Raw genomic sequence first — 22,024 nt, forward strand, 5'->3', positions numbered from 1 at the left:
AATCCTTCATACCGTAAAGTATAAAAAGTTCAAATCTATTTGTAATTAATATTTGAGTAACTAAATTTGAAAGCAAATGTTAGAAAACAGATGTCCATTGAGATAAAGGAATTGATACAGACATCAAAATCACATCTTCATAAACTCTTCTTTGACAATATAAAATGTTTTTTTGTAATTGATGTATAAAACTCGTAATCTTTTGTTTGTAAAAAAAAAAAAAACCCCACAACGAATACAAATATTTTAACCCATGCATTGTTCTCTCGATCTCCGTTTGGCTGGTAGGATATCCGGAGTCGGTAACAAGTTACACATTTTGTTTTGGTATTGAGTGAAAGTATTTACGAAAGGGACATACAAACAAATCATATTAAACATATAATTATATACAATTTAACATACTATAAGAATATATTAAACACATGGATAAATAATTTGATATACAACCATAATAAATGGTACATAAATAATAATGTATACTTCAGCTCAATATACACGAGTCCTTTCAGATTTCTTCTATTTCGATAATTCTGAATGATGAAAGTTTAAAACAAATCTTAATTGTTTTTCAAAACTTGAGTCAACGCATTCCAGAACTCTTCCGGGATTTGTTTATCGTATGGAAGGTATGACTGTTCACTTAATAGATCCTCTAGAAAGTTTGGAATGTTTCTGAGATGATCATCCAGAAGAACAATGAAAAGAACGTTTTCTCCCCCACGAGATATACTTTCCATTCGCGCCATCTGGATTTCGTACATGCAATATTCAGATCCAAGAAAGGCTTCACTCAGGAAAACGATAGTTCGTCTACTAAAGTGAATAGCATTGGTTATGTTTTCACTTATGTCCACACCAGGCATAAAGTCGCGGCTGTGAATACAAAATTTGAAAGTATTTTCCTTCTCCACCTTCAATAGGTTTGGAATTAAGATTTGTCTTTCATTCTCGGCGTATGAAATAAAGGCGTCAAAATGGTATTCCCTTCCTTCCTCTAATATCTTTGAGTATCCTTTGGAAGATCGCTTCCCTGCGTAATATAAATATCGTAGTTTCCATCTATATCTATACATAATAGCAAGAGAAAAACAAACTATTGTTACAAGTAAAATAACAGTTACAGCGACAACTAATGTTGTATAGGATTTACATTCGCGTTTTAATGTAGATATCACTTGATCCAAATCACCCAAGGTAGTCTTTGTGCTGTTGCTAAATGAACACGTGTATTTATCTTGGTCTAGGAAGTGTTTATTTAATGATTCTTTCATCCATTCCAGGAATCCTAGGCTTTGACAAGTGCATACCAAAGGATTGTTTGCCAGATTGATACTCAGGCGGGTCTTTCTGGGAAAGTCTAAATTTTTCATCGATGCGGAATCCAACTTCACGATTTTATTAAAGGAGAGATCTATTTCACGCAATTTTAAAGAAGAAGACAAATCAAATGACACGGATTCTATCTCATTATTACTCAAATTTAAGGACTCAAGATCTCTACTGACAGCGAACAAGTCAAGGGCTAAGGTCGTTATCCAGTTATACGAGAGATCAAGTACTCTCAGATGGGGAGGAAAATGAAGCATATCATTTACATTTTGACTTCTCAATTCTTTTCCTAGAAGATTTGTAGACAAATTGAGAAATAATAAACTGCTCATATTTTGAAAAGATTGATTGGTTATACTGGAACAGAAGTTATTCGATAAATTAACGTATTCCAAATTCTTAATTCCGGTTATATGATGTATAGAATAGAAAAAATTCCCTTGGGCATACAGATGTGTTAAAGAGTTTTGTGGGAAGAACCCAAGTTCTAAAACAGTGTGAGAAATTCTCTGATTGGCAATATTTAGAATTTTTAATTTCGGGGGCAGTCGTATTATAAAATATGGCTTCGGTGGGTCATTTATGATAGCGTTAGAAACGTTGACAATTGCTGTCTTGGTACAACAGGAGTTAGAACACGTGTTACAGCCTATTTGAAATCCCGGTCTATAACTTCCGGTATATTCAACATCAAGCCTTTCTAAATTTGGAAGAAATGAACCTTGAAAAATGTAGGATCCAAACTGCAGCATGTTGTCTCCGATGTTTATATTTGTCAATGATTTTGGTAAATATTTCATAATATCTTTATCAATTATGGCAATTCTGTTTCCTGCTAACGAAAATTTTTTCAAAGAAGTATTTTGGAGGTTCTCTATGTGTTTTACAGTTAAAATAAGTGATAGTCCACCAAAGCATTGAAGGCTATCTGCGATGAGAGTCTGTAGTTTCGAATTTCGAAGATCGTAAGTGATATTTGGTAACACGGATAAATGAAGGTTTTTGTTGTTTGATATGTCCAGGTGAACGAGATTGTTCATGTGTGCAAAAGCCCCCTTCTCGATATTTGTAAGAAAACACTTATGCAATGTCAGTTTTGTCAACTTTTTGAAAACGTTGAAGGTGTATGTTCTGATGTCCTGAAGATAACAATACTCCTGTCCCGACAAGACAAGAATTTGAATAGAATTATTTTTATCAAATGCATCCCCGAAGTTACCAGCACGTAGCCCATTTAATTCAATGTATCTTAAAGACGATAATCCATAAAAGCACTCGTGTGAATATTTCATATCCGTAACATTGATTGCGACACAATCATCTTTCATGAGTAATGTTTCCAGTTGCTTCAGGTTTTCAAAAAACCGAGAAGGCCATGTTTTACGCCTTTGCCATAAACAATTCCTTCCGATATCCAACCATCGCAAATGTTTGTATCTTGAAAGAACTTCTTTTTTAGGGTCTATGATTTTGTTCTCGGCAATGTTGAGGGAAATGATGTTTGGAGGCATATCTGCAGGTATTTCTGAGAGACGGTTAGTGCTTAGATCGATACTTTGAACACTTTCATTGAATCTTGGAGCGTGCAATAGCTTAAGTCCACTGCATTCAGCAACCACCATCCTTTTATCGTAGAAACATCGACACTTTGGCTCAGAAGAGCAGTGGAATGCTAGCGACTGTTGCAAAAATGCCGTAAAGACAAAACAGAATGATCCTGCGTTGAAATACATGGTCCTTCACAAGGGAATCTTGATAATGTACTCTGCAAAATAAAGTAGATAACTAGACAGATAGATAAATCACTAAAAGCCAGGAACACTAAACGCCCAGATAGATAGATGGATAGATAGATAGATATTTTCTCTCCGAAATTGCATATTATTGCCTTTTTGACATGTGTACTTTTAAAATACATCATATCGTTCATGATTAAATCATTTCGTGCTGATTTGATAAACCCTTTTAAGGTGTATTTAATTGAATTGTTAACGCAGGAGGAAGGACGCAGACAATAGTAATAGGCCACCTGACCTAAAAATTAAGAAGTCATTCGACAGCCCCTACACATGTTTAAATATCAACCGTATAGACGATCAGAGTTACAAATGCACCTCATGATACTAAATAATTTTGATTTTTCCTTGAAATCTATTAGCATAACTAGAAGCATTTCCCAAATAAGCTTGCGTATGTTTATCCTGAAATATTGCTGGCCTACCATCGTTTTAGTAAAGTTTGAGTAAACAATATTACCTGATTTTGGCAATGCAGAGTATTGGCAGGGCGGGAATGAAATTGGATGATATGATGTTGTGCTTTGATTTTAATCGTTAAAACTTTTGTAAACATTATCTAGGACTTTAAAAAGCAGGTAATTGACAGAATGAGAATTTCTAGTTGTCGTAGAGGCGGAAGAACTTAGACCTCACGAAGATCAGGTTGAGTCTAGAAGATTCAGCCTGAGTAAATGTAAAATGGGGCCGGGTTTCACAAAATTATCTAAGATCTGACTTTATTAAACCCTATGCAACATGTTGGTAATACATTAAATCTTTAAGAATATCATGGATTAAGAAACTATTGAATAAAAGAAATCCATTATACCATTTTGTGAATAGGATATGTTTGGAAAACAATTATGATTTTGACTATTTTCAGTAAATCTAATATCACTAATATCAAACCGTATGAGTTAATGGATGGATTTCTTTTGTTTTACAAGGAAATGTTCGCATTTTGTAATGAATGCAAAGGTAGGAACAGATTAGATTGTTTGAACAATATATTGAGGAAACCATTATGAAGTAATAATATTGTGGTATTGAAAAATACACCTATATTTCTAAAATCATGGCTAAAGAGTGGTCTGAAATACATGAATGACGTAGTGGATGAGAATGGTATTAAAGGACACATCTCGTGTTTTCAAAGTATACAGAATTATATGCATTTTGTCTTCCTTATGCTTATAGAAATTAATTGTAATAGTTCGTTCACTGAAGTATTGCGATAATTAGCCACAATACGGACTTAAATCTAAGCCCCGATTTCAAAAAGCCTAGTTAATTAGATAGGTAGTCACGTGGTACAGTGACGTCATATGCGACCTTCGTCGATCAACTTGTTGTAATAGTAGTGTTAGATATTTTTAAAAACTCGGGTTTTAGGGGCCTAATTTATTTACCATGGATAACATTTATTTCGATGTTGACAAATTTCCCGATTCTTATATCTTTTAGCCACCAGTGCATACAAATAGCGACCCAAATGTAGCGAGGAAAGCGAGTATGAAATCTGCATAAATTTGCGAGTAAATAATGTTTACATGGGATCACTCTCTAAATACTATTTGGTAATGCCATTTCTGTAAACAACTGTAATTAGCGTTGTTGCTTTTCTAAAATAAACAGTGCAATTATTATTAAATTTATTTTGAGAAGTTAGATAGGCCTAAATTATAATACGATTATGTATCATTGACAACGAGGCCTACTGTCACGGGTGCATTTCGAAAAAAAAAAATAATAATAAAAATTATCAAACTTATTGTGAACATCACAATACTTCTAAATTATTTTATTCAAGCAATTTTATTAATCGTTATTTTTTGTTATCTACACTTTGTTACTTAGGAAGTGGGAGCGCGACGTGCTGTTGTTGTAAACACGTACGCGTTCCTTAAAAAAAAAAATGAAAACATTATAATTCAATTCAAAGTTGGGAAAAATCATATTTTATTATTTATAATTGAAAGTTCAATTATCTTTTATCTTTAAACTTCTTTTTTAAAACTACCAGTTGGTAGACACTGCTAGCAAAGTTCTGCCTATATGTTGTTACAAGGTGAAGGTCAGTTGGTGCGAGTGTGTATTGAATTTGAAAGCAGAACGGAAAGCATATATGCGGTAGGCCTATATGTAACAGTGTGAAGCTTCGATAGAACCATTTTCTCGCAGTTTATATACGTCTTTGTCCAAGTGCTTGTTTGAAAAAGTACAGGGATAAATTCTACTGGGGGTTTTTATGGCAAAGTCGTTGTGCCGACAAAAAATATTCACATCTTGTCCCTCATACCTTCCTTCGAAAATTGAAAAAAACGCAGTCCAAATCATCTCTACTGACAGCAAGTACACCCTTAAACGGCACAAAACACCCCAATGCAGTGTTATTTACAAGCCGTTAATGTGATAATTGTTTGTTTGTCAATTAAATCTAATCTGTTTATGAAATGGCTAACAACTGTTTTCAAATCTTCTCGTTCGAGGTCGCATATGACGTCACAGATAATGCCGCGTAAAATATCGAAGAAAATATGTATATCGCAAGATTTGAATTTCATCGCTATCACACTCGAAAACTACGCAAACTGTTTCTTTTAAAGCACATGTAAAGTAGTTTTAGGCATGAAATGAATTAATTTTGCTGAAAAAATTAAAAAGTTTAAAAACATGCGATGTGTTCTTTAAGCCGATGGAATGGTTTGCAGATAAATTGATCTGCAAGAAAAACTGGATTTGTGAATATAATATTGTAAAAGGTGCCATAGGAAAATTACTACAACCTTTCGATGTTCAAAATATAATATATGAAAATGTACATATAAAAGTTCATACTCTCTACTGCTAAATCACGGAATTGTATGTGTGAAAGATTTCTCAAGTAAAATGTTTTACAGTTAAGATAAGTGATAGTCCACCAAAGCATTGAAGGCTATCTGCGATGAGAGTCTGTAGTTTCGAATCTCGAACATCGTAAGTGATATTTGGTAACACGGATAAATGAAGGTTTTTGTTGCTTGATATGTCCAGGCGAACGAGATTGTTCATGTGTGCAAAAGCCCCCTTCTCGATATTCTAAGAAAACACTGATGCAATGACAAATTTGTCAACTTTTTGAAAACATTGAAGGTGTATGTTCTGATGTCCTGAAGATGACAATACTCGTATCCCGACAAGACAAGAATTTGAATAGACTTATTTTTATCAAATGCATCTACAAAGTTACCAGCATGTAGCCCATTTAATTCAATGTATCTTAAAGACAATAATCCATAAAAGCACTCGTGTGAATATTTCATATCCGTAACATTGATTGCGACACAATCATCTTTCATGAGTAATGTTTCCAGTTGCTTCAGGTTTTCAAAAAAACCGAGAAGGCCATAATTTACGCCTTTGTCATAAACAATTCCTTCCGATATCCAACCATCACAAATGTTTGTATCTTGAAAGAACTTCTTTTTTAGGGTCTGTGATGTTGTTCTCGGAAATGTTGAGGGAAACGATGTTTGAAGGCATAGCTGCAGGTATTTCCAAGAGACGGTTAGTGCTTAGATCGATACTTTGGACACTTTCATTGAATCTTGGAGCGTGCGATAGCCTAAGTCCACTGCATTCAGCAACCACCATCCTTTTATCGTAGAAGCATCGACACTTTGGCCCACAAGAGCAGTGGAATGCTAGCGACTGTTGCAAAAATGCCGAAAAGACAAATCTTGCGTTCAAATGCATGGTCCTTGACAAGGGAGTCTTGGTAATGTACTCTGCAAAATAAAGTAGGGAGAGAGAGAGCACTAAAAGCCAACAACACTAAACGCTCCAAATGTCGGATCTGAATTTAGATACGAGATCAGATAAGTAAGGATATATAAAGCACTAAAATGACCAACGAGAAGAAAAATATGGAATTGTTTTGCGATGGTCTGTTCCTTCTTCAGAGCGGCAGAATAGTTAGATAGACATGCAAACTAAATAAATTAAATAATCAAAGTACTGAAATCCAGATTTATGTTCAGAACTGGGACCAGGTTGCACAGAAAAGGAAATTTGAAATGTGTTGTAAATCTTGTAAACATTATTACTATTATGTAAACAATCTTTTAAGTATGTTGTCTGGACATGTTTATTTTGAAAATCCCGACTCTTGAGTTTTCACTCGACTGTAAATCAAATGGTGCAGAAAGTAGAATAGTTTCCCTTCTTCTTACGTGAATGTAAGTTGGATGGACCAATTTCTGTGGTAAGTTTCAGAATATGGTATATCTTGTAATATGTGAATTTGTTGAACGAGTGTCAATGGTAGTATTTTCAGTTTCTGCAATTAACTGGAATGATCATTACGATGTCAATTTAATGTGATCGGGGGCTTCTAATAGGACTGCAAATCTAGGACTTTGAATATGTGTAGATCTTTATCTACACATTTTTTCTCATTTCATTATCATCAGTGATTTAGTAAGTGAGTTAAGGCTAAGTATAGGCGTTTCTATGCAAATGGGGTATATTAAAACTTTGCCGGTACATATTCTGAGCATGTTCATGCAAAGTTTTGATTGCATGTGCCAAGCACTGCACAGGTTTGACTATGACGTCACATTATGACGTTCTATATTGCTTACTACGGAGGAAAACAGCCAATGCCAAAAACTACCTTGGAACAAAAGCATACACTAAAGAAATGGAGCCAAGAATAAGCAAAAGTGTCTAGACAATATTGCTGTTGTTGCGCAAATGGTGTCAGATTATCATATAAACAATGGTTTAAATATTTGAATGATAATAATTGAGAAATTACAGAGAAAATTATCTGTATCATTTTTTTAAAATAATGATCAAAAAAAGACCATGCACAAGATTTCTGCAACAATAACATCGATATATATATAATTCTACCTTAGCATATGAAAGAGAATCACCAAAAAATTCTAATCGCATGCATTTGCGATAGACTGATTTAATTTATATTCGCAATCCTAGTGACGTCAACCTATGACGTATTGTAGTGCTATTAAGTCACTTGGCATATGTGTTCAACATGTTTCGCATCATAAGCGTTAAGTATGAATTTATAGATAATATGTTTATAGTTTTACCGTTGAGGGGTGCGCAGTCAAAGTATACTCTATGTAAACATTTATCCGAAACAGGCACGTAGAATCAGAAAATTCTGAAGTTATCCGGACGTGTACGGACAGCTGTTAAAACATCTTAACACTTTTGAAGAAATAAGATATCATTTTGGAGTGTTACTGGGATATGACATGAAGTTGATCACGTGATCAGTAGATTTGATCATTTCCATCGGAACACGATCCAAATCCCAATGAATATAAAAATGTAATATTTCTTTCACACCTGTCGATCAAACGGTACAGAATTTGAACTTGAACTGTAATACGCAAGATCGCGACTACTTTTTCTGTCTTGGTTTTAAATTTTACTTTCCCCTTTCAAAGTCTCGCGAGACCCAGAGTTTGCGAGAATTTGGGCATATTGGTAAATAATACCAGTTCTGCAACTTTTGTCGTGATCGATTCACCCGATTTTAACAATGGTGTACTGTCATTGCATTGCAGTAGACTGTAGTTAATGATTCAAGAAAGAAACATAATACGCAGAAATATCCACAACTGATATATTTTAATGGAAATGTGGTGGATTTTTCCCACTGCTGTCAGCCAGGGAATTCCCAAAGCTGAGAAGAGCTTGCGTCAAAATATATAGCTTCGCGAGCTAACTTCAAAAGTTCATTTTTCCTGTATCCAGACGCTTTTACACACCTTTCATCTAAAAATGCTTTTAATTGTGGAAAGCACGTGGAGGTTAAATCGTCTTCCGATGCCATGTTTTGAATAAACAAAAAATGCCCAAGATCGACACGCTTTTCCGGACTTCTTTACAAGAAAGTTCCGCTAATTCGGTATTTACGATCTTGCGTATTTGAAATGGTGAAACTACACTACAACCCAAAGAGTAGTAAAGGGAAAATGTTTTAATTTTTCCATTTAGGCTATAATTGTTTATTCATAAATAAAAATCTGCTGGTATCTTTTTTATAAAAACAACTTTGAATGTTCAGAAAAATGGAATGTTCTTTTTTGTGTGTGTGTGTGAAATTCTTGTTCTACATTGATACACAAGTAGTTTTTTCTCTTTCTTTTTTTTTTTTTTTTTTTTTTTTTTTTTTTTTTTTTGGCCAATAGTTGCAGTTCAAAGTAAAAAGAAAAAAAGAATTGTAATCATTAAGGTAACTCACTACACTAAAGCTTATGCTCTTTATGACACTACTTCACAAGATGGCGATTCAAATATTTTGTGAAATAATTTGTATCGATCGATTCGTTTGCCTATCATCGTAGCCCAGTGGTTAAAGCATTCGGCTGGTGAATCGCATATCTCGAGTTCAAATTCACCAGGGTCTCGTGTTGAAATAAAAAAAAAGAAAGAATAAAAACCATGTTTTATCCAATTTTGTATATTTTCTGCCTTTTTGGTATCTATAGTTATTATATATCATCATATCTTTTATGATTAAATCAATTTGTACTGATTTGAGAAACTATTTCAGGGTGTAGTGAGCCACCTTCAATTTATTAGTTTATAATGAATGTGATATTTAGGATCTTGAAAGTCATTTTCAAGAGTTTTTGGTTTGGTCTAATATATGGTTTTGCTTACCAAAAAAAAAACTACATCTGCAAATCGGATTAATTATATGAGACAGAACTTCATCTCTATTATGAATTCTGTCGAAGATTATGCCAGACGATGGGCTAAATATGAAAAAGAAGAACTTGACACATTGTCAGAATGGGTTAAAAGCAAAAGAGGAATATTAAAATGTCGCATTAGACATATTAAAACAAAAGTACGTACCATCTATCCTTCTGTGTTAAATAAACCAGTAGTGATAAAAGAATTAGATAGGTTGCATGAGGTATATGTTTTGGTACCAGCTGATAAAGCTTGTAAACAACATTGTCTTTGTTTGTAAGGCTCATTATTGCAACTGTATTTTAAACGAACTTGGCATGAACTCCACATTTGGTATCGTACTTATACTCCAACTGCCCCTTCGGTGGGTAAGGTTCTTCGGAGCCGTGCTTCGGTTTTGGACAATGCCCAATTAATGGGTCGAATGAATATGAGTTACAAAGATACATTGCTGGATCCGATGACTGCTCTGCCAAGCCCCTATCTTTGCTCCTCACGAAAATATTAACAGCTGTGAAGAAGAAACTTCAAACTTACTGTGCGACTACATATACCAGAAGCGGTGTTAATCAAATGTGAATTCTAAAAAATTCTAAAGAACCTTTAGTAAACTTGAAATCGTAAAACTTTTCACAAATCAATAGCATCAAAAAGCCTATGACTTCTCAACACTTTACGATTAATTAAAGACTAGACTTTTTGACATTATAGACAATTGCTTCCTCAACAAAAATGGAAAACGGACACATTCATATCTAGTGATCAGTCATCCAAAATTTACTTTGTTAAACACCACTCTGATTCCACAAACAAGTACTCTGACGTTGAAATAAAAAATATACTAGAGTTCCTCATTGACAATATCTTCGTGGTCTTTGGTGATCAGGTCTTCCCACAGTCTGTTGGAATTCCTATGGGCACGAAATGTGCTCCTTTGTTAGTTGACCTGTTTCTATATTCTTATGAAGTAGAATTTATTTTAAAAAATTCTATGTGAGAAGAAAAAATGTCTTGCTGTGGCCTTCAATGCGACATTTACATATATCGACGGCATTTTATCTAATAACAATAATAACTTTCATTCATATGTCAATTCGATCTATCCCTGTGAGCTCGAAATAAAAAAAACCCACATAGTCGTCCACTTCTGCTTCATACTTAGATATTTTATTTAAGGTAGACATTAATGGCAAACTGACAACTCAACTGTATGACAAACGGGATGATTTCAGCTTCTCCATCGTCAACTTCCCATATTTATGTAGCAATATTCCATTATCACCTGCATATGGTGTTTAAATCTCTCAATTGATTCGATGCGCAAGAGCTTGTTCTGCGTATGGTCAGTTTTTAAATCGAGGCAAGCTACTGACAAAAAAGTTGGTGATACAGGGGTTTCAACAGTCTCGATTGAAGTAATAATAATGATAGCCTTGATTTATCTAGGATAACACAAATTAGCATATAGCTATTTCCATTGTGGTCCTGCATTAAAACATATACACAAACATAAAATTAACATCTAAAATTAGTATCTAAATATGAATACGATATAAAAGGAAAGGGGGAAACATAGCATAAGACACACCTAATTAGTGATAAAATTATTATCTAAATATGAAGTCATGACAAAAAAGGAAAGAAGAAAAAATAGCATAAGATACACGCGCAGATAGTGCCATTTAACGACTACATTTGGCACATCTGAACAAAAAAAAAGGAAAGCAAGATGTTTAAGTGCTACTTCTATGAAAATATTCCATCAATTACACAGCTTTAAAAATGCCAACCGAACCTGAGTTTCGAACATTTTGAGACAGTTTGTTCCAAAGGAATGTAGAAGAGTAGCTGTATGAACGTTTAAAATTTTCAGTTTTAGCTCTTGGTAAATATAATAAATTAGACATATAATCATTTGACCTAGTTTGGCGGCAACTCACATATTTTGTATATTTAAACATGTTTAGGAAATTTGGCATTTGATTGTTTAAAACTTTGAACAGAAAGACAACGTTCTAAACATAAAATAATTCTTAATCGGCATCCAGTTCAAACAAGAAAATAAAAAGTCAGTAGAGGTCCTGATATCTCGAATATTTCACAGTAGTTTTGCTGCCCTCTTTTGCAGCTTGAATTTATTTCTAAATATAGTTGATTTTGAATGTTACTCCAGACAGTACAGCAGTAAGTAAAATGTGGAAAAACAATACTATTAAAAACCTTTATAAGTGCATTTGGTGGCATAAAATAACTCACTCTCATAAGTTTTCTTACAATTTTCTTTGAGATAAACTCCACATGTGCATCCGATGATAAAGTATTATCTATATAAACACCTAATAGTTTAGCCTGCTTCACAAATTCAATTTGCACACCATTAAAATCTATGTTTATGTTTCCCAAACAAAGTTTGGGAACATATTGTTTTTACTCTGTTTCTTATTATTATGTTCCCCAAACAAAGTTTGAGAACATATTGTTTTTACTCTATTTCTTCTTCTTCTTCTTCTTCTTATTATTAAGGTCTTCCGTCTCAACGGGTGACTTTATAGTGATTCTTATGTTTCTTTTCCTCTATTATTATTAGGATTTTCCGTCTTCAGTGGAAGAACCTTCTATTATTCTATTGTTCATTTTCCACTTTTCTTTTTACATGTATTATTTTTATTCTTTTTTTTTCTTACCGATTTTGTGCAGAACATTTCTCAGAGATGGTTCGATCGATTTGCTTCAAATTTTCAGGGTTGATGTGTTATCATCTGAAGTTTTTATATATGTATTTGGATCTTTGAAAAATAACTTCCGGTCGTAAGTTACGTCTGATTTACCGTTTTTAAAATGACATTTTGTCCAGACGTTTTTTCATAAATGGTTAAAGATTGAGTCTTGAAACTTTCAGGGATGATAGATGGTGCATAAATGCAACAGTGGTACAGGATCTTGTGCGTGCCCTCCCCCATTTGAACTGATTCCCTTTCCTACAGAAAGGAAAGACCCCGAGTTAAGGGCAAAGTGGATTAAGTTAGTTAATAGACAGTTGAAACCTGGAAGAAATTGGATGCCTGGTGATGATAGTAGGATATGTTCAAAACATTTTGAAAGAAGCAATCCTGTCCCAACATTACATCTTGGGTATGAACCGACAATGCCTGTAAAACTCAGACCTCCCCCAATGGAAAGACAGGCATTAATACAAAAATCTAAGAAATCTTCAAGAATCAAGATTGAAACTGATGAAAATGAAGTCCATCTAACAGTAGATAATTCAGATGTGCCTAGAGTTCCTTCACAATCTGAACACGATTATTGTGCAAAATGTGTTTGTAATGTAAACTGTGAGTGTTTAGGGTGTTTAGAGAAATCGAAAATAATACAGAATCTTAATTATCAGTTAGAAAACCGAGGTCCCGTGTCACAGCGGGTTTGGCACGATAAAGATCCCTCCCTGCTCAATGGCCATTGAAAAAGGAGAATTTGAAAAGTTTTTCCTTAATTACCGGAAGTGGACGTTTCGACTTCCGGTGGGATCAACGGTTTTCAATACTCCAAAAGACACCCGATAAAGTGGTATATGTTTCGATACAACAACTACAACTTTAATTTTTCGATTCATTTTATCACTTCCGGTGACGACCGGAAGTGACGGCCGACATTCTGAATCCCCAACTGCACGCCTACAAAGTGAGATCTATCAACTCTGAAAATTTGGTGACTCTATCTTTTACCGTTTCTGAGAAAAACGCTGGACAACGAAAACAGCTAATAAGCCATATTTGCCAACCGGAAGTGAATTTTGAAAAAATGAAGAAAAAAAAATGTCCGAGGTATTTCATTCTCTATCATCCCTGAAAATTTGAAGAAAATCCATCCAGACATCTCTGAGAAATCCAGGGAAAAAAATTAACTAGAAATGATCTCGTTGCGAGCAACGAATAGGTCTTCCGTCCAATTTCTGACGAGATAGGACCTTGACTGGAAGAATTCAGTTAGTGAATTAGTGAAGAACAACTATACATGAAAGAAATAAACACGTACATGTAAGACGTGATTTATCAACTGTAAACAATTTTGGTTTTGTTTCATTCACTTTCGAGTATCTCAGGAGTCCATAAAACGACTAAAAATTCCAATTGAACCACGTAGGAACCCACACTAAATATTTCCATTAAAAATACTGAGTTTTTGGACAACTTCCGGTTTCGAACAACCAACTTCCGGTGGAAATGATATGACTTATTACACTCTATTAAATAATTTTATGAGGATTAGAATTTAAAAAATGAAATATTACATATTTTTATGGTACTTCCGGCGGATGGCGAAAGTGACAGCAAGAAAGTTGAAACACGTATGTCACATCTACAAGTCACTATCTAAATTTCCTGAAAGCTTCAAGACACTTGGAGAAAAAACCCCGGAAATCGTACATATTTAACGAACGGAAGTGAATTTTGAAAAAAACAACAACAATAATTCACTATACTCTGAGGATGGATAATGTCATTTATATATGTGAAAATCACTAAAACACTTGCTTTATAAGCGAGAGATATGATAGCAAAGAAAAACCATTTTTCTGAAGTTTTTCTCGAAAAACCGGAAGTTGCTGGTTAAACTTCCGGTAAGACTAACATTTTCTGAAACGCCACAAGAGACCTAATTAATCTATGCAAGTTTTGTTTCAAAAGCATAATTTTGAAATTTGGCGTTTCTTTTGTTCACTTCCGGTAACGGCCGGAAGTGACGGATGATAATGATAAACCTTTATTACAGAGCTACAAGTCACCATCTATCATCCCTGAATGTTCATAGACTCAATTTTAAACCGTTTATGAGAAAACGCCCGCACAAAATATCATTTGAAAAACAGAAATTCGACCGCAACTTGTGACGGGAAGTGAATTTTGAAATAGTGGTGCAGTGTTCTTTTGAGATGGATAATGTCAATAATATCTGTAAATATCGTATTAAATGGTTCATAAATGAACGAGATATACGAGGACAAAGAAAGACCGTTTTTTAAAAGTTTTTCTCTGAAAACCGGAAGTTGCTGGTTAAACTTCCGGTATGTCTAACATTTTCTGAAACGCCGAAAGACACCTAACTAATCTATGCAAGTTTTGTTTCAAAAGCATTATTTTGAAATTTGGGGTTTCTTTTGTTCAGTTCCGATGACGGCCAGAACTGACGGATGGCAAAAATAATACCTTTTTGCACAGCTACAATTCATAATTTATCATCCCTGAAAGTTTGAAGACTCAATCTTTAACCGTTTATGAGAAAACGCCCGCACAAAATATCATTTGAAAAACGGAAATTCGGCCGTAACTTGTGACCGGAAGTGAATTTTAAAATAGTGTTACAGAGTTCTTTTAAGATGGATAATGTCAATAATATCTGTAAATATCGTATTAAAAGTGTGATAAATAAACGAGATATACGAGGACAAAGAAAGACCATTTTTTCGAACTTTTTCTCTAAAAACCGGAAGTTGCTGGTTAAACTTCCGGTAAGTCTAACATTTTCTGAAACGCCGAAAGATATCTAATTAATCTATGCAAGTTTTGTTTCAAAAGCATTAGTTTGAAATTTGACGTTTCTTTTGTTCACTTCCGGTGACGGCTGGAAGTGACGGATGGCAATGATAATACCCTATTGCATAGCTACAAGTCACCATCTATCATCCCTGAAAGTTTGAAGTTTCACTCTTTAACCGTTTATGAGAAAACGCCCGGACAAAATGTCAACACTATGTGTTCGGAGACATAAGAAACAGCAAAAACAATATGTCTCCAACACTTTGTGTTCGGAGACATAATAAGAAACGGGGCAAACACAATATGTCTCCGACACTATGTGTACACTATGTGTTCGGAGACATAATAATAATAACTAGAAATGATCTCGTTGCGAGCAACGAATGGGTCTTCCGTCCAATTTCTGACGAGATAGGATCTTGACTGGGAGAATTCAATTAGTGAAGAACGGCTATGCGTGAAAGAAATAAACACATTTTTTTTAAAAATAGTGATAAACATGTACATGTAAGACGTGATGTATCAATTACAAAAAAATTCGGTTTTCTTTTATTCACTTTGGGGTATCTTGGGAATTCATAAACGACTAAAAATTCCACATTTACCGCGTAGGAACCCACACTAAAAATTTCCATGAAAAATACTGAGTTTTCGGACAACTTCCGGTTTCGAACAACCAACTTCCGGTGGAAATGGTATGACTTTTTACACTCTATTAAATGATGTTATGAGCATTAGAATATTAAAAAAAATGAAAAATTATATATCTTCAAGGTACTTCCGGTGGATGACGAAAGTCACGCCAACAAAATTGAAACACGTATTTCACATCTACAAGTCACCAATTATCTTTCCTGAAAGTTTCAAGACTCAATCTTTGATTATTTAAGAGAAAACGCCTGGAGAAAAATACCCAGAAATCGTAGATATTTAGCGAACGGAAGTGAATTTTGAAAAAAAAAATTAATTCACTATACTCTGAAGATGGATAATGTCAATTATATATGTGAAAATCATAACAAACACTTGATTTATATGCGATAGGAAAGAAAGACCAATTTTTGAAGTTTTTCTCTAAAAACTGGAAGTTGTTGTTTAAACGTCCGGTAAGTGTAACATTTTCTGAAACTCCAAAAGACACTTACACATGTAATTATTCCAAGCACATTTTGTTTCAAACGCGTAAATTTCATATTTGACGTTTCTTTCGTTCACTTTCAGTGGTGGCCGGAAGTGACGGATGACAATGATAAATCTTTTTACAACGCTACAAGTCACCACCAATCATATACTGAAAGTTTAAAGACTCAATCATGAACCGTTTATGAGAAAACGGCCGGACAAAATGTTATTTGAAAAACGGAAATTCGGCCCTAACTCGCGACCGGAAGTGAATTTTGAAATAGTATTAAAACGTTATCCTAGAGATGGATAATGTCAATAATATCTGTAAACATCGTATTAAAAAGTGTATAGATAAGCGAGATATATGAGAACAAAGAAAGACCAATTTTTCGAAGTTTTCCTCTAAAAACAGGAAGTTGTTGGTTAAACATCCGGTAAGTTTAACATTTTCTGAAACCCCGAAAGAGACCTAATTAATATATGCAGGTTTTGTTTCAAAAGCATAATTTTGAAATTTGACGTTTCTTTGTTCACTTCCGATAACGGCCGGAAGTGGCGAATAGCTACAGGTCACTATCTATCATCTCTGAAAGTTTGGAGACTCAATCTTTAAACGTTTATGAGAAAACGCCCAAACAAAATGTCATTTGGAAAACGGAAATTCGGCCGTAACGTTTGATCGGAAGTGAATTTTGAAATAGTATTGGATGGTTCTCTTGAGATTGATTACGTCAATAATATCTGTAATTATAGTATTGAAAGGTTGATGAATAAGCGAGATATACGAGGACAAATAAAGGCCAATTTTTGTTTAAGTTTTCCTCTAGAAACCGGAAGTTGCTGGTTAAACATCCGGTAAGTCTAACATTTTCTGAAACACCGAAAGAAACCTAATTAATCTATGCAAGTTTTGTTTCAAAAGCATGATTTTGAAATTTGAGGTTTCTTTTGTTCACTTCCGATGACGGCCAAAAGTGACGGATAGCAATGATAAACCTTAATACAAAGCTACATGTCGCCATATATCATCCCTGAAAGTTTGGAGACTCAATCTTTAAACGTTTATGAGAAAACGCCCGAACAAGATGTCATTTGAAAAACGGAAATTCGGCCGTAACTTGCAACCGGAAGTGATATTGGCAAAACTGAAAAAAGATGTTCTAGACAATCCTATTTTACATCATTCCTGAAAGTTTCATGAAATCTATCAAGCCGTTTTTTGAGAAATCACCTGCACAAAATCGGTAAGGAAAAGAAAAATGACTGGAAATTATCTCGTTGTGAGCAACGGATAGGTCTTCCGTCCAATATCTGACGAGATAGGATTTTGACTGGGAGAATTCAATTAGTGAAGAACGACTATGTATAAAAGAAATAAACACGTACATATAAGACGTGATTTATCAATTATAAAGAATTTCGCTTTTGTTGTATTCACTTTCGAGTATCGCAGGAGTCCATAAAACGAATAAAAATTCCACATTGACAGCTTAGGAATCCACACAAAAATTTCCATGAAAAATACTGAGTTTTCGGACAACTTCCGGTTTCGAACAACCAACTTCCGGTGGAAATGGTATGACTTATTACACTCTATCAAACAATGTTATGAGCATTACAATTTTAAAAAAATGAAAAATTACATATTTTTATTTTCCGGCGGATTGGCGTCACGCCAACAAAATTGAAACACGTATTTCACATCTACAAATCACCATCTAACTTTCCTAAAAGTATCAAAACTCAATCTTTGATTATTTATGAGAAAACGCCTGGAGAGAGAAAAAAACACCCAGAAATCGTAGATACACTGTATTTAACGAACGGAAGTGAATTTTGAAAAACAACAACAATAATTCACTATACTCTGAAGATGGATAATGTCAAGAAGCGAGTTCGGGATCCTTGGTGCAACTAGAATTCTGGGTAAGGTCAAAAGGTCAAGCGGGGAAAAAATGGATGCCACTTGAAGGAAGAATATACGGCATTGTTAGTAATAACGGCATGGGCGACTTGTAATATGACGATTTCGCACGATGGAGGGTACCGGAGCTAAAAGAGTACCTCCGCGACCGTGGACTAAAGACGACAGGCAAATGTTTGTATCTTGAAAGAACTTCTTTTTTAGGATCGATGATTTTGTTCTCGGCAATGTTGAGGGAAACGATGTTTGAAGGCATATCTGCAGGTATTTCTGAGAGACGGTTAGTGCATAGATCGATACTTTAAACACTTTCATTGAATCTTGGAGCGTGCGATAGCCCAAGTCCACTGCATCCAGCAACCACCATCCCTTTATCATAGTAACATCGACACTTTGGCTCAGAAGAGCAGTGAAATGCTCAAGATTGTCGCAAACATACCGAAAAAACAAAATAGAATGTTCCTACATTCAAATACATGGTCCTTGACAGGATAGTCTGGGTATCGTGCTCTGCAGAAGAAAAGATAATGCACATACACGTACGCACACATGTGTGAGTGTAGGTGTTACATGTACATACATCTTTTAGATCATGTGGCTGTATTTTTCGTATCGATATTGTTATGATTCATGGCATGCTTGTAGGGGTTCTGAATTAAACCAGCCTACACCGATTGTATGTGAATGGAAATCGATAATGATACCTGTAGGTATTTTAGCTCACCTGAGCTGAAAGCTTAAGTATGCTTTTATGGTCGTCTGTTCTCCGTCGTCTGCCCGTCTGGCTGTCTGTAAACTTTACATCTTCGACTTTTTTTCCAGAACCACTGGGCCAATTTCAACCAAACTTAAGAAAAGGCATCCTTGAGTGAAGCGCTCTCAAGTTTGTTCAAATGAAGGACCATATTCTCTTTATTGGGGAGACAATCACAAAATGCAAAAATAGGGTGAGGCCTTTTCAAAGTCTTCTTCTTAAGAACCCTTAGACCAGAAGAGCTGAAATTTTCAAGAAAGCTTTCTGTTATAGTGCAGATTACAGTTTGTTAAAATCATGACCCCTGAGGGTAGGATGGGACAACAGTAGAGGATCAAAGTTTTACATACAAATATATGGAGAAAATCTTTTAAAATCTTCTTCTCAAGAACCACTGGGCCAGAAGAGCTGAGATTTACATGAATGCTTTCTGACATAGTGCAAATTCAAACTGTTAAAATCATGGCCCCCGGGGGTAGGATGGGGCCAAAATAGGGGATCAAAATCTTACATACAAATATATAGGGAAAATCTTTTAAAATTTTCTCAAGAATCTCTGGGCTAGGAAAGTACAAATTTACATGAAAGCTCCCTGACATAGTACAGTTTTAAGTTTGTTAAAATCATGACCCCGGGGGAAGGATGGAGCCACAATAGGGGATCAAATTTTACGTATTAATATTTAGAAAAAGTCCTTAAAAATCTTCCTCTCAAGAACCATTGGGCCAAAGAAGTTTACCTTTGCATGAAAACATCCTGACATAGTGCATATTCAAATTTGTAAATTTGTTTATTTAGATATTGGGTCAAGGTCAAATGTCTTGCTGCTGGTTGTGCTGTATATTAAAGTTTTATTTTAGCAGAATATCTCCTCTAGTTAAATTTAACATACCCTAGGTCAGGTCATAGACATGAAAGCAGTTCTTTTATCAATCAATCCTTCCACCACAAAATATAGTCCCTGCAAAATCCTTTCAAAATTTGAATTGACACAATTTTTTTCAACTGGATGGGGTTCAGTAATAGATGTGTAATATGTTGGCACCAATGAGATCAATATTGAACCTGTGAATACCTAGTTGTAGCATCCTGCGCAGTTGTGCTCAAAAGCTCAGGAGCTAACTCTCTTAATATCATTTTAAGTATAGTGACAGATTTATTCACATTCATGTTGAAGATACATATATGTAGTTTTATAAGTTCGAAACGGACTTTTCCAAGGAAAACATGTTTAATCATAACTGACTAGCCTATGGCGTGTAAAAGGCTGTAATATTGTGCAAATCTTCATTTATAAGCGAAAATCTTAATTTGTATTTGACAATCTTGTTAATCACATGCGAAAATTATGGTGGCTGATTTGTCCCACTTTACAATTTGTCGTCTTTTGGAGGAGAAAAGACGACAAAACGATAATTAGCGACTTTTCGCCTCGAAATAACGAAAAGTCGAAAAGACGACAAAATACAGATTTTCCCGTTATTTTCCTATCTGATTTTCTATGAATGCAATATGAAATTTGCTGTGTTTTCGATAATTATTGATTACATTTACAGAAAGGAAACATCTAAACGTGAATTATTGTTCTCATGTACTTGTATTCTACTGAAGAAATCTTTTCTTCTTTTTTCTTTTTTATTTTTTGGTGTAAATGTTATACCAGGCATGTTGAATTGGAGGTTGGGGTGGGCAGGGGCCCTGGTATCTCCCCTTTTTACAATTTACTTTTCACGTTATTTTTACGTACAAATCTCATATTTATACATGCAAAGTTCGATTGATCCCCCCCCCCTTCATTTTTAAAGTAGTAGTGAAAGGTAGTTGATTTTTTAAAGTGCTGATATGAAGAATACGCGCAATGAACTACCCCCCCCCCCTCCCTACGATGTTAAGGATATTGAGATTTGGGCAGTAGTACCGTAAATCCATTTTTTCTTACTTGTCAAGAACTCCATTGCAAGTGTGAAGTAAACTCTGGCCTCCCCTCCCCTACTTCGTAGGAGGGGAGGGGGTGAGTAGTTCATTGCAAGTATTCTTTTATTCATTCAGCACTTCAAACATCAACTTACCTTTAACTACTACTTTGAAAATGAAAAGAGAAGGGGGGGGGTCAATCGAATTGTGCATGTAGAAAATATGAGCTTTATATGTGTAAAAAAAACAAAAAAATAACGTGAGAAGTAAATTGTAAAAAGAGGACAGACCCTCACCACCCCAACCTCCAATTCAACATGCCTGGTATAACATTTACAAAAAAAAAAAAAAAAGATTTCTTCAGTAGAATACAAGTACATAAGAACTATAATTTAATTTTAGATGTTTCCTTTTCATAAATGTAATTAAAAAATAATTGTCGAAAACACAGCAAATTTCATATTGCATACCTAGAAAATCAGATAGCAAAATAACGGGAAATCTGTATTTTGTCGCCTTTTCGTCATTTCGAGGTGAAAAGTCGCTAATTTATCGTTTTGTCGACTTTTCGTTTTGTCGTCTTTTCGCCTCGAAAAGGCGACAAAACGTCAAGCGAAAAGACGACAAAACGCCAAGCGAAAAGACGACAAATTAGGTCGCTAATTTGCGGGTTTTGTTTGTCGTCTTTTCGCCTGTAGTTTGTCGTCTTTCCGACTTTCGTTTTGTCGACTTTTCGGTATTTTGAGGCGAAAAATACCTAATTATCGTTTTGTTGTCTTTTCGACTTTTCGTTATTTCGGGGCGAAAAGTCGCTAATTATCGTTTTGTCGTCTTTTCGCCTCGAAATAACGACAAGACGACAAATTGTAAAGTGGCACAAATCAGCCACCATAGAAAATTGATAATCTTGCGAAATTCTTGATGTACGTGTATGTTCGATAAA

The 22,024-nt window shown here is 34.7% G+C and overlaps 1 protein-coding gene across 1 annotated transcript; it reads right to left on the bottom strand.

Annotated features, from left to right (window-relative positions):
- Positions 1 to 442: 442 nt before the first annotated feature.
- LOC130046642 (toll-like receptor 4) lies at positions 443 to 3,686 on the bottom strand. Its single transcript, XM_056164908.1, has one exon. The coding sequence runs from the start codon at positions 3,063 to 3,065 to the stop codon at positions 561 to 563; it is 2,505 nt and encodes an 834-aa protein (XP_056020883.1). The 5' UTR covers positions 3,066 to 3,686; the 3' UTR covers positions 443 to 560.
- Positions 3,687 to 22,024: the final 18,338 nt, after the last annotated feature.

Source organism: Ostrea edulis, chromosome 5 (assembly GCF_947568905.1).
Source record: "Ostrea edulis chromosome 5, xbOstEdul1.1, whole genome shotgun sequence".
Classification (NCBI taxonomy): domain Eukaryota; kingdom Metazoa; phylum Mollusca; class Bivalvia; order Ostreida; family Ostreidae; genus Ostrea; species Ostrea edulis.